This window comes from Parambassis ranga, chromosome 9 (genome assembly GCF_900634625.1).
Source record: "Parambassis ranga chromosome 9, fParRan2.1, whole genome shotgun sequence".
Classification (NCBI taxonomy): domain Eukaryota; kingdom Metazoa; phylum Chordata; class Actinopteri; family Ambassidae; genus Parambassis; species Parambassis ranga.
Window position 1 is genome coordinate 20,132,524 of NC_041030.1, and position 12,262 is coordinate 20,144,785.

The following is a 12,262-nucleotide window of genomic DNA, read 5'->3' on the forward strand; positions in this document are numbered from 1 at the left end:
TAGTGCCACCTTGTGGACAATTAATGCACTAGCAGTTACACTGATGTTTTTGCTTGTGTTTTGATATGCTGCTGCTAAGACTTAATTTCCCCTTGGGGGTCTGTCTGTCTGTGACTGAGAAACAGCACCAGCTAGTGGGGACACTAGTGAAAAGCAGTTTCATGTCAGTCATCTCCGCCCATCACATGAAGAAACGAAACCAAAAGGTTTGAACTGATCAGACAGGAAACAGTGCCACATTGCAGGCTGACACACACGGAGCTACAGAGACTGTATTGTTGGTGAGTCCTTCAAAACATCTAGAAATCTGTGGAAATGGCTGAGAGAGCTCTTTTTGAAAGTTTCTTGAGCTGCCATGTTTGTTCAGAGACTTTCAAAGATCCTGTGACTCTGAGCTGCAGCCACAGCTTCTGTTCAAGCTGCCTGCAGAAATTCTGGGAACAAACTAAAAACAAAAACTGTCCCATCTGTAAAAGAAGATCCTCAAAGGAAGATCCATCTATTAACCTTTCTCTGAAAGAGCTGGCTGACTCCTTTGCTCAGAGGAAGACTAACAGTTCAACTGAGGAAGAAGGAGAAAAGCAGGAAGAGACGAAGAAGAATGAGGTGGTCTGTGATAAACACCCAGAGGTACCTTACTGGTTCTGTGAGGACGAGCAGAGAGCTGTGTGTCCTGTCTGTGAGTTTTCTCTGCACCAGACTCACAAAGTGGTTCCTGTAGAACAAGCAGTCAGAGACCTGAAGGAGCAGCTGAGATCTGACTTAAAGTCTCTGCAGGACAAGAGGGACAAATACAAACAAGTGGAGGACACATACAATGAAATGTCTCAACACGTCAAGAAGCAGCTGTTGTCCACAGAGACGCAGATCAGAGCAGAGTTCAACAAGCTCCACCAGTTCCTGAAAGAGGAAGAGGAGTCCAGACTGGCAGCTCTGAGGGAGGAAGAGGAGCAGAAGGGGAAGACTCTGAGCAGAGAGATGAAGAGGATTCAGCAGCAGATGTCCTCTCTGTCAGACAGCATCTCTGCTGTTGAAGAAGAGCTGCAGAAACAGCAGGTGTCATTCCTCAGCAGTTATAAAGACACTCAGAGCAGAGCCAGAGCCCAGAGCTCACTGTCAGATCCACAGCTGGTCTCAGGAGCACTGATAGATGTGGCCAAACACCTGGGCAACCTGTCCTTCAGAGTCTGGGAGAAGATGAAGGACAAGGTCCACTTCAGTCCTGTCATTCTGGACCCAAACACTGCTGACAGAGAGCTCTATCTGTCTGATGATTTGACCAGTGTGAGACGTGGAGACACAGAGCAGAAACTTCCTGATAATCCAGAGAGACACACTTGTTGTGTCACTGTTTTAGGCTCTGAGGGCTTCAGCTCAGGGAAACACAGCTGGGAGGTGAAGGTGGGAGATCATCCTGACTGGATTGTGGGTTTAGTTAAAGAGTCAGCTGACAAGGACGCAGAGTTTGCTTCACCGGAATATGGGATCTGGAGTTTTTTGCATCGTGATGGAAAATACACTACTGGAACTGGTGAGACCGTCACAGTTCAGAAGAGTCTCCAGAGGATCAGAGTCCAGCTGGACTATGACAGGGGGGAGGTGTCCTTCTACAACTCTGAAGACATGACTCAGATCTGCACTCACAGAGACACTTTCACTGAGAAACTCCTCCCATATTTTAATATTGGAAAGTCTGCTGGTTCAACAACCACTGATATCAAAGTGTGTCAGTCTGAGATCAGGTTGTTGACCTCTGAGTGATTCTTTACAATTTGTGCCGTTAGTTTGGAACCTTTAGGATAATCCAGTTAATCCTGGTCAAACACCAACAATGAGATTGAGTTCAGACTTCTTTGCATCTTTATAATAAACAAACAGTTTGTGACTGTTTCTAATAAACCTGTTGATTATTTTAGTCCATAAATACCTGAAAATAGAAGATGTTGTTCTTGGTTCATGACTTTAATGATGAATCGTCTGTCTTGGATCTGGCTGTTCAGTCTCTGTAAACCTCTGGTTTATTTTCATTATTCTTGAGTTAAGCTGGAGCTGCTGTTTGTTTATATGTGTCAATAAAAAAACACAAATCAAAGCTGTGCTGCAGTTTTTGTCTCCACAGACACACACACAGAATCTTCTATTTAAACTGTCATTTTATTGATAACACCTTAACACATTTCCACGTAAGAGAACAGAGCAATAATCCGAAGAATCAGAGAACTAGAGGATTAATATTATTATACAGAAGAAACCCAAAGTGAGGAAAATAGAGACAAAGGGAAGCTAGAAAGAGCCAGCTGCAGAGAAATGATTGAAGAAGGCTGGAAACAGAGGGAGCGGGGGAGAAAAGAGTGAAAGACGTCCTACAGAGAGAAGCCGGCTCAGTGATGTCAGTGCAGCGTCGTCAGCGGCTGCAGGAAGAAGAAGAAGAGGGCAGAGTGAGCACAGTTCACTTCATCTCACTTCATGAGACCAGAGGAGGACAGTTAATGTCGTACAGGGCTGCACAATCCACTGTTTTAGTCAGAGCTGTGCAGCCCTGATCAATAATGGAAGCTGCTTCTTATCCTACAGTCTGGCTGGATTTGACACTATAGAGTCTTATTGTGCAGCTGCATTAGAAGCACCAATCTGCTGCTCCTGTTTGTGTCTGCTTTACACTGTGTGACAGCGCCCCCTGCTGGAGCTCGCTCACTCTGACTCCTCTCAGTGCTGATGGTACAAAAGGCAGCCGTTCTGCACTGACAACACAGAGCCCCATAAAAAAGCATGCGAAATCATCATCATCATCATCATCTTCCTCATCCATGTAATAATCCTTATCATTATAGTCATCTTCATTATATCATCTCCAGACAAAAATAGTTATATGCACTTAAAAAGCTGAGAAAATAGAGAAAGGTGGAGTATACCAGCATTCAGTAGAAAATGAGAACCCAAATAAAAAGAAAACACCTAAAAACAAGTGTCCTGTTGACCGTCATGCAAAGAAAATGCCAGCTACGCTTAGCTGCAGCTGTGTAATACTGTGTACTCCCTCATTTTAAACATGTCAGTCTTATTATACTGATTTTCAAGGCTAGTAACACACTAAGAAGAATAGAAGAACAACACCTTTGTACTGTACATGCTGCTATTTCTTCTTTTTTTGGGAGGGGAGGGGTTTGATTAGCATGATCACCAGGGCCGGCCCAAGCCTTTATCAAAGTCAAAGTCAGCTTTATTGTCAAATCTGCTATATGTGCTGGACATACAGAGAATCGAAATTGCGTTACTCTTCACTCTGCAACATATTACATATAACTAAAAACTTGAGATAAATATAAAGTGTAATGAGTGTAATGAAGAACAATGAGGCACACACAAAATACAAGGCACAAAATGAAGGCACAATGCAGTAAGAGTGCAAAAGATGTATAGTGCAAGACAGTGCAGTTGGCATAATGTAAACAGGAATGGTTTAAGTTATAGCAGCTTATATGAGACTGGTATGACATGACTAGGGTGCAAGAGAATGCACAGGGTAAAGTGGCTGGTGCACAGAGTTCCTATCTTGGGAAGGGGGAGAAAGTGGGGCGCAGCAGGGAGCGAGTTCAGCTTCCTGACAGCCTGGTGGATGAAGCTGTCCCTCAGTCTGCTGGTCCTGGCACGGAGGCTGCGCAGTCTCATTCCTGATGGCAGCAGACTGAAGAAGCGGTGTGAAGGGTCTCCTGGGGTCTCCTGTGATGCGGAGGGCCTTTCGGGTGAGACGGCTGTCGTAGAGGTCTTGGAGGGAGGGGAGAGGGACGCCGGTGATCCTCTCAGCTGCTCTCACTATGTGCTGAAGCGTCTTCCTGCAGGTGGCGGTGTAGGCTCCGTACCACACAGTGATGCAGCTGGACAGGATGCTCTCAACAGCCCCTCTGTAGAAGGTGCACAGGATGGAGGGAGGGGCTCTGGCTCTTTTGAGCTTGCGGAGGAAGTAGAGGCGCTGCTGTGCCTTCTTGGTCAGTGATGCAGTGTTGTTAGTCCAGGAGAGGTCCTCAGTGATGTGCACACCCAGGAACTTGGTGCTGCTCACCTGCTCCACAGCAGCACCATCGATGGTCAGAGGGGTGTGCTGACTGTGTGCTCTCCTGTAGTCCACAACCATCTCCTTTGTCTTCTCCACATTCAGGGGGAGGTTGTGGTCTCTGCACCACTCGGCCAGAAGGTGCACCTCATTCCTGTAGTTTGTTTCATCTCCACCGGAGATGAGACCCACCACAGCTGTGTAGTCCGCAAACTTCACAAAGATGTTGGTGTTGTGTGTTGGCGTGCAGTCATGGGTCAGGAGAGTGAAGAGGAGGGGGCTCAGCACACATCCTTGGGGAGCCCCAGTGTTCATTGTGATGGTGCTGGATGTGTTTCTGCCGACCCGCACTGTCTGAGGTCTCCCGGTGAGGAAGTCCAGCAGCCAGTTGCACAGCAAGGAGTTCAGCCCCAGCTGGTCCAGTTTGTTGATGAGCTGCTGTGGGATGATGGTGTTGAATGTGGAGCTGTGGAAACAGCATCACTGGTTGACCGGTTGGGCCGATATGCAAACTGGAATGGGTCCAGGGAGGGAGGGAGGGCCGTCTTGATGTGTTTCATGACTAACCGTTCAAAGCACTTCATGATGATGGGTGTGAGTGCTCCTGGACGGTAGACATTGAAGCAGGCGAGGGTGGACTTCTTTGGCACAGGGATGATTGTGGTGGCTTTTTAAGCAGGTGGGGACAACAGCCTGGCTCAGTGAGATGTTGAAGATGTGTGTAAACACCTCAGCGAGCTCCTCAGCACAGTCTCCGAGCACACGGCCAGGTATGTTGTCAGGATGGGGCCCTAAGCAAAATTTCATACCACCACCTCAGCATCAGATGCTTCTTCATCCTATAGGCTGCACTGTGTTTAATACACGCTACTGAATATGTAATATCATCGTGTTTGTATTAATCAACGTTATTTTTTAAAATAGAAAATAAATATATTTTATCATGGACTTTTGGTGGGTAGCCAAAATGCTAGTTATTATTGATAGCCCAGGCTAGTATCAGAAGGTAGGAAACCGTCTACTGGAGGGAGACAAAGAGACAGAAGATCTGTGTTTTGATGGTACTTTATATTATGGACTTTGCAGACAAACAACAAACAACAGACATGATACAAAGAATCCGAATGGCCATTTTAAATATCATCAAGTTATCAATTTCAACATTACATTGTTACAATAGATGTGATTGTGCCTTAAATGTTATTCATTCAACTTCCTAAACTCTCCCAATGTCCATATGCCACACAGCGGTCCGAAAGGGGCAGTGTGGAAATTGTCTGTGTGGAGAGGGACGTGGCAGAAGTAATGCAGGGGGGCAAAAGTCTGTGTAGGCTACAGGAGCCTCCTACCAGCCCAATTTAGAAAGGGGACTCCTCAGGCTTGAGGTGGAAACGTCTTTTTCCATCTTTAGTTGAGATGAATTAATTGAGTTCAGGCTCTCAGTAGCTCGCCATCAAAACCTGGGCTGGATGAGACACAGGGCCAGGCTTCAGTTGGTGTGCACACAAATAACAGTCATTATTACTAGCTGTTGGCACGCATCAATGTATATTGATATAATATGTATATTCTATAATATTGAACTATTATTTTACAAAAGGCATTAAAACAATACACTAATGCACAGTGCTAATATAGGACAACAACAACAAATTCAATCAAGGTCAAGTTGTATGTAACACACAGAGAGTAACAGACATTATTGGAGTTATGGACACTTCATTTAAGTTTGCATTATTTGAGAAACAAAGCTTAAAAGCCCATGCTAACCGGCCCATTCAAACCAATAGGTCCGGCTAGGCTAGCGGTAGCATTACAATAGCTCGCGGCTAACAAGTCAATGCAAAACAAATGAAGCGGCTAATGCTAACGTTAGCGTTGAACAAACAAACACTCACCGATTCCACTCCGTAGTTGAACACAAAGCTCCTGTCGCTCAATAGTACGACGCGGTGGAGGCTCCTACAGGTCAACATTCAGTACATTTAATAAAAAGCGCTGCCAGCCAAGATTAAGCGAACCGAAAACTTTTAACCATACCTGCAGCAAACTTTTCCATACGTCCCCTCTGCACATACCGGTGGTTCTTCTTCTTCTTCTTTTGTTTCACGGCGGTTGGCGCATTGCCGCCACCTACTGGTCCGGACTGGGACATTGCGTGAGCTCACAGTCTAATGCCTTGTGTACAACAAAACATATTAGAACTACTAACTCATCAGTACTGACTATCCTCACATATAACCCTGTCTCTTTTAAAAAGGACACTAGTAACCCTACCTGTGCTCTATTACCACACCCCAAAATACTCTTCTGTGAGAACTCATGCCCCCCCAGCTCCCTCAGCCTTATCCTCAAATTCTCCCTTTGCACCCTGTAGTCCCTACACACCTCAAAACCACATGCTCCACCGTCTCCTCTTCCTGACCACACTCACACCACCCTGTCTCATGTTTCCCTATCATGTGTAAGGTCTTGTTAAGCAAACAATGCCCCAACCTAAGTCTTGTGATCACTGTCTCTTCTCTCCTAAGCCCCCCCTGCACTCTGACCCTCACCCTACCGGTGGTTATTTGAGGTTTGACTAATATTGCTTGTGAATTGGCTCGACGCGGTCACGTCACTATGTTGTAAATGGCCCAGTGCAGCCACATGACATACAATACTGTACTGGCAAGAGTGATTTTACATGAGAAATACAGCTGAGGAGAGAAATTGCTGAGGTTACAGGTGCTCTTGGGGGCCCTATAAGCGACCGGGGGCCCTAAGTGGAAGCATATTTCGCATATGCCTTGCATGATGATCACACATGAATGCCTCCAGCTGTGCAGAGACTGTTGCTGCATCACAGTCTAACTTTACAATGAAATGATCACTTTGTCTCCATAAGTTTCTGTCTGCTTCTGTATCACAGCTAAATGTGTTTAAACAAAGATGCTAAAATCTGTGTATAGAGTACAGAGGCATTTATGTACATGAAGCACACACTAAGTTTACAGTGTGTGTGTGAGGTCACAACACAGCAGAACATTCCTTTATCATCTGTGACTCACAAACAGCTCCAGCTAGTGGGGACACTAGTGAATAGCAGTTTCATGTCAGTCATCTCCGCCCATCACATGAAGAAACGAAACCAAAAGGTTTGAACTGATCAGAGAGGAAACGGTGCCACATTGCAGGCTGACACACACGGAGCTACAGAGACTGTATTGTTGGTGAGTCCTTGAAAACATCTAGAAATCTGTGGAAATGGCCGAGAGAGCTCTTCTTGAAAGTTTCTTGAGCTGCCATGTTTGTTCAGAGACTTTCAAAGATCCTGTGACTCTGAGCTGCAGCCACAGCTTCTGTTCAAGCTGCCTGCAGAAATTCTGGGAACAAACTAAAAACAAAAACTGTCCCATCTGTAAAAGAAGATCCTCAAAGGAAGATCCATCTATTAACCTTTCTCTGAAAGAGCTGGCTGACTCCTTTGCTCAGAGGAAGACTAACAGTTCAACTGAGGAAGAAGGAGAAAAGCAGGAAGAGACGAAGAAGAATGAGGTGGTCTGTGATAAACACCCAGAGGTACCTTATTTGTTCTGTCTGGACGAGCAGAGAGCTGTGTGTCCTGTCTGTGAGTTTTCTCTGCACCAGACTCACAAAGTGGTTCCTGTAGAACAAGCAGTCAGAGACCTGAAGGAGCAGCTGAGATCTGACTTAAAGTCTCTGCAGGACAAGAGGGACAAATACAAACAAGTGGAGGACACATACAATGAAATGTCTCAACACGTCAAGAAGCAGCTGTTGTCCACAGAGACGCAGATCAGAGCAGAGTTCAACAAGCTCCACCAGTTCCTGAAAGAGGAAGAGGAGTCCAGACTGGCAGCTCTGAGGGAGGAAGAGGAGCAGAAGGGGAAGACTCTGAGCAGAGAGATGAAGAGGATTCAGCAGCAGATGTCCTCTCTGTCAGACAGCATCTCTGCTGTTGAAGAAGAGCTGCAGAAACAGCAGGTGTCATTCCTCAGCAGTTATAAAGACACTCAGAGCAGAGCCAGAGCCCAGAGCTCACTGTCAGATCCACAGCTGGTCTCAGGAGCACTGATAGATGTGGCCAAACACCTGGGCAACCTGTCCTTCAGAGTCTGGGAGAAGATGAAGGACAAGGTCCACTTCAGTCCTGTCATTCTGGACCCAAACACTGCACACAGAGAGCTCTATCTGTCTGATGATCTGACCAGTGTGAGACGTGGAGACACAGAGCAGAAACTTCCTGATAATCCAGAGAGACACACTAAATATGGCACTGTTTTAGGCTCTGAGGGCTTCAGCTCAGGGAAACACAGCTGGGAGGTGGAGGTGGGAGATCATCCTGCCTGGATTGTGGGTTTAGTTAAAGAGTCAGCTGACAAGGATGAAAGGTCTGCTTCACCAAAGTATGGATGCTGGTGTTTATTACATCGCAGTGGAAAATACACTAATGGTGCTGGTGAGACTGTCACAGTTCAGAAGAGTCTCCAGAGGATCAGAGTCCAGCTGGACTACGACAGGGGGGAGGTGTCCTTCTACAACTCTGAAGACATGACTCACATCTGCACTCACAGAGACACTTTCACTGAGAAACTCCTCCCATATTTTAACATTGGAAAGTCTGCTGGTTCAACAACCACTGATATCAAAGTGTGTCAGTCTGAGATCAGGTTGTTGACCTCTGAGTGATTCTTTACAATTTGTGCCGTTAGTTTGGAACCTTTAGGATAATCCAGTTAATCCTGGTCAAACACCAACAATGAGATTGAGTTCAGACTTCTTTGCATCTTTATAATAAACAAACAGTTTGTGACTGTTTCTAATAAACCTGTTGATTATTTTAGTCCATAAATACCTGAAAATAGAAGATGTTGTTCTTGGTTCATGACTTTAATGATGAATCGTCTGTCTTGGATCTGGCTGTTCAGTCTCTGTAAACCTCTGGTTTATTTTCATTATTCTTGAGTTAAGCTGGAGCTGCTGTTTGTTTATATGTGTCAATAAAAAAACACAAATCAAAGCTGTGCTGCAGTTTTTGTCTCCACAGACACACACACAGAATCTTCTATTTAAACTGTCATTTTATTGATAACACCTTAACACATTTCCACGTAAGAGAACAGAGCAATAATCCGAAGAATCAGAGAACTAGAGGATTAATATTATTATACAGAAGAAACCCAGAGTGAGGAAAATAGAGACAAAGGGGAACTAGAAAGAGCCAGCTGCAGAGAAATGATTGAAGAAGGCTGGAAACAGAGGGAGCGGGGGAGAAAAGAGTGAAAGACGTCCTACAGAGAGAAGCCGGCTCAGTGATGTCAGTGCAGCGTCGTCAGCGGCTGCAGGAAGAAGAAGAAGAGGGCAGAGTGAGCACAGTTCACTTCATCTCACTTCATGAGACCAGAGGAGGACAGTTAATGTCGTACAGGGCTGCACAATCCACTGTTTTAGTCAGAGCTGTGCAGCCCTGATCAATAATGGAAGCTGCTTCTTATCCTACAGCCTGGCTGGATTTGACACTATAGAGTCTTATTGTGCAGCTGCATTAGAAGCACCAATCTGCTGCTCCTGTTTGTGTCTGCTTTACACTGTGTGACAGCGCCCCCTGCTGGAGCTCACTCACTCTGACTCCTCTCAGTGCTGATGGTACAAAAGGCAGCCGTTCTGCACTGACAACACAGAGCCCCATAAAAAGCATGCGAAATCATCATCATCATCATCATCTTCCTCATCCATATAGTAATCCTTATCTTATACCTAATGCAAGGTACACAGCAAAATTTCATACCACCACCTCAGCATCAGATGCTTCTTCATCCTATAGGCTGCACTGTGTTTAATACACACTACTGAATGTGTAATATCATCATGTTTGTATTAATCAACGTTATTTTTTAAAATAGAAAATAAATATATTTTATCATGGACTTTTGGTGTGCAGCAAATATGCTAGTTATTATTGATAGCCCAGGCTAGTATCAGAAGGTAGGAAACCGTCTACTGGAGGGAGACAAAGAGACAGAAGATCTGTGTTTTGATGGTACTTTATATTATGGACTTTGCAGACAAACAACAAACAACAGACATGATACAAAGAATCCGAATGGCCATTTTAAATATCATCAAGTTAGTAATTTCAACATTACATTGTTACTATAGATTTGATTGTGCCTAAAATGTTATTCATTCAACTTCCTAAACTCTCCCAATGTCCATATGCCACACAGCGGTCCGAAAGGGGCAGTGTGGAAATTGTCTGTGTGGAGAGGGACGTGGCAGAAGTAATGCAGGGGGGCAAAAGTCTGTGTAGTGTCGTGACCTTCCCTGGTCACCCCGGATTGTCAGATTCCGTCTCCTGTATTCAGAACATTGAGTGAAAGAAAATACCCTGGGTTTTGTAGTTTCGCCTTTTGCAAAAGGGAGAACACTCAGTGAACACAGGCCTTTCAGTCTGCTTCACTCCCGTCCATACGTGTTCTGCCCCTCCCCTGGACACAGGCTTGTTTTATTGAAAGTTGAGGTACATTTGCATAATAGATAAACAGTTCTTCAAGACCTTCGTTGGTATTCCCATATTGGGACATGTTGCCCCTTTATCTCCACCTACTAATTATAATAATTGGTCTAACATATTTATGACTATGAAACACTCTGTCCCTTCTATGTTGGATGATTTATCTTACGTCCATGCCTCCTAGTGCTTCGGCCTTCACCGCATCAAAGAGTTCCTCCCTAACTCTCTGTAAGAGTTATAGATGTGTTTTTCTCAAAGTGTAAGCTTATATAATCAAATACATACGTGGTCTGTATCATGTCATTGCGTAAATAACCTTGTATACTTCACAGTAGGCTACAGGAGCCTCCTACCAGCCCAATTTAGAAAGGGGACTCCTCAGGCTTGAGGTGGAAACGTCTTTTTCCATCTTGAGTTGAGATGAATTAATTGAGTTCAGGCTCTAGGCCTTATCAGTAGCTCGCCATCAAAACCTGGGCTGGATAAGACACAGGGCCAGGGCTTCAGTTGGTGTGCACACAAATAACAGTCATTATTACTAGCTGCATTAAATACATTTTCCAATTCAATATCAATATAACATCCATCAATGTAGATCAATAAATATGATATATAATGTCAAAATAGATCACATACAATATTAAAAGATATACATTAACAAAACTGTTGCACGCATCAATGTATATTGATATAATATGTATATTCTATAATATTGAACTATATTATTTTATAAAAGGCATTAAAACAATACACTAATGCACAGTGCTAATATAGGACAACAACAACAAATTCAATCAAGGTCAAGTTGTATGTAACACACAGAGAGTAACAGACATTATTGGAGTTATGGACACTTCATTTAAGTTTGCATTATTTGAGAAACAAAGCTTAAAAGCCCATGCTAACCGGCCCATTCAAATCAATAGGTCCGGCTAGGCTAGCGGTAGCATTACAATAGCTCGCGGCTAACAAGTCAATGCAAAACAAATGAAGCGGCTAATGCTAACGTTAGCTTCGAACAAACAAACACTCACCGATTCCACTCCGTAGTTGAACACAAAGCTCCTGTCGCTCAATAGTACGACGCGGTGGAGGCTCCTACGGGTCAACATTCAGTACATTTAATAAAAAGCGCTGTCAGCCAAGATTAAGCGAACCGAAAACTTTTAACCATACCTGCAGCAAACTTTTCCATACGTCCCCTCTGCACCTACCGGTGGTTCTTCTTCTTCTTTTGTTTCACGGCGGTTGGCGCATTACCGCCACCTACTGTTCCGGAGTATGGGACGTTGCGTGAGCTCACAATTGTGGAAGTATATAACGTTACCTACGCACTGACATGATATAGAGCACATATGTACTCGATTATATACGCTTACATTCAGAGAAAAACACATCTATAACTCTTACAGAGAGTTAGGGAGGAGCCCTTTGATGAGGTTAAGGCCGAAGCACTAGGAGGCACGGACGTAAGATAAATCATCCAACATAGAAGGGATACAGAGTGTTTCACAGTCATAAATATGTTAGACCAATTATTATAATTAGTAGGTGGGGATAAAAGGGCAACATGTCCCAATATGGGAATACCAACGAAGGTCTTGAAGAACTGTTTATCTATTATGCAAATGTACCTCAACTTTTCAATGAAACGAGCCTGTTGTCTAGGGAGGGGCAGAACACGTATGGACGGG

The 12,262-nt window shown here is 44.4% G+C and overlaps 2 protein-coding genes and 2 long non-coding RNA genes across 4 annotated transcripts; 2 read left to right on the top strand and 2 right to left on the bottom strand.

The window, feature by feature from the left end:
* Positions 1-221: 221 nt before the first annotated feature.
* LOC114441679 (zinc-binding protein A33-like) lies at positions 222-2,092 on the top strand. The gene has a single exon (XM_028414714.1). The coding sequence runs from the start codon at positions 316-318 to the stop codon at positions 1,759-1,761; it is 1,446 nt and encodes a 481-aa protein (XP_028270515.1). The 5' UTR covers positions 222-315; the 3' UTR covers positions 1,762-2,092.
* Positions 2,093-5,183: 3,091 nt separating this feature from the next.
* Positions 5,184-6,225, bottom strand: LOC114441859 (uncharacterized). Its single transcript, XR_003671290.1, has 3 exons — positions 6,092-6,225; positions 5,950-6,013; positions 5,184-5,516 (listed from the first exon to the last, which is right to left on the bottom strand). It is a non-coding gene; the product is annotated as an uncharacterized LOC114441859 (long non-coding RNA).
* Positions 6,226-7,170: 945 nt separating this feature from the next.
* On the top strand, positions 7,171-9,074 carry LOC114441606 (zinc-binding protein A33-like). The gene has a single exon (XM_028414603.1). It carries the CDS (start codon positions 7,298-7,300, stop codon positions 8,741-8,743), a length of 1,446 nt encoding a protein of 481 aa, XP_028270404.1. The 5' UTR covers positions 7,171-7,297; the 3' UTR covers positions 8,744-9,074.
* A 1,723-nt stretch (positions 9,075-10,797) lies between these two features.
* Positions 10,798-11,827, bottom strand: LOC114440760 (uncharacterized). The gene is made up of 3 exons (XR_003671205.1): positions 11,745-11,827; positions 11,603-11,666; positions 10,798-11,046 (listed from the first exon to the last, which is right to left on the bottom strand). It is a non-coding gene; the product is annotated as an uncharacterized LOC114440760 (long non-coding RNA).
* Between the last annotated feature and the right edge of the window lie 435 nt (positions 11,828-12,262).

What these genes read in the sequence shown, in the direction of transcription:
- LOC114441606 (XM_028414603.1), top strand. Translation starts at nt 7,298, where the DNA reads ATGGCCGAGAGAGCTCTTCTTGAAAGTTTCTTGAGCTGCCATGTTTGT.
- LOC114441679 (XM_028414714.1), top strand. Translation starts at nt 316, where the DNA reads ATGGCTGAGAGAGCTCTTTTTGAAAGTTTCTTGAGCTGCCATGTTTGT.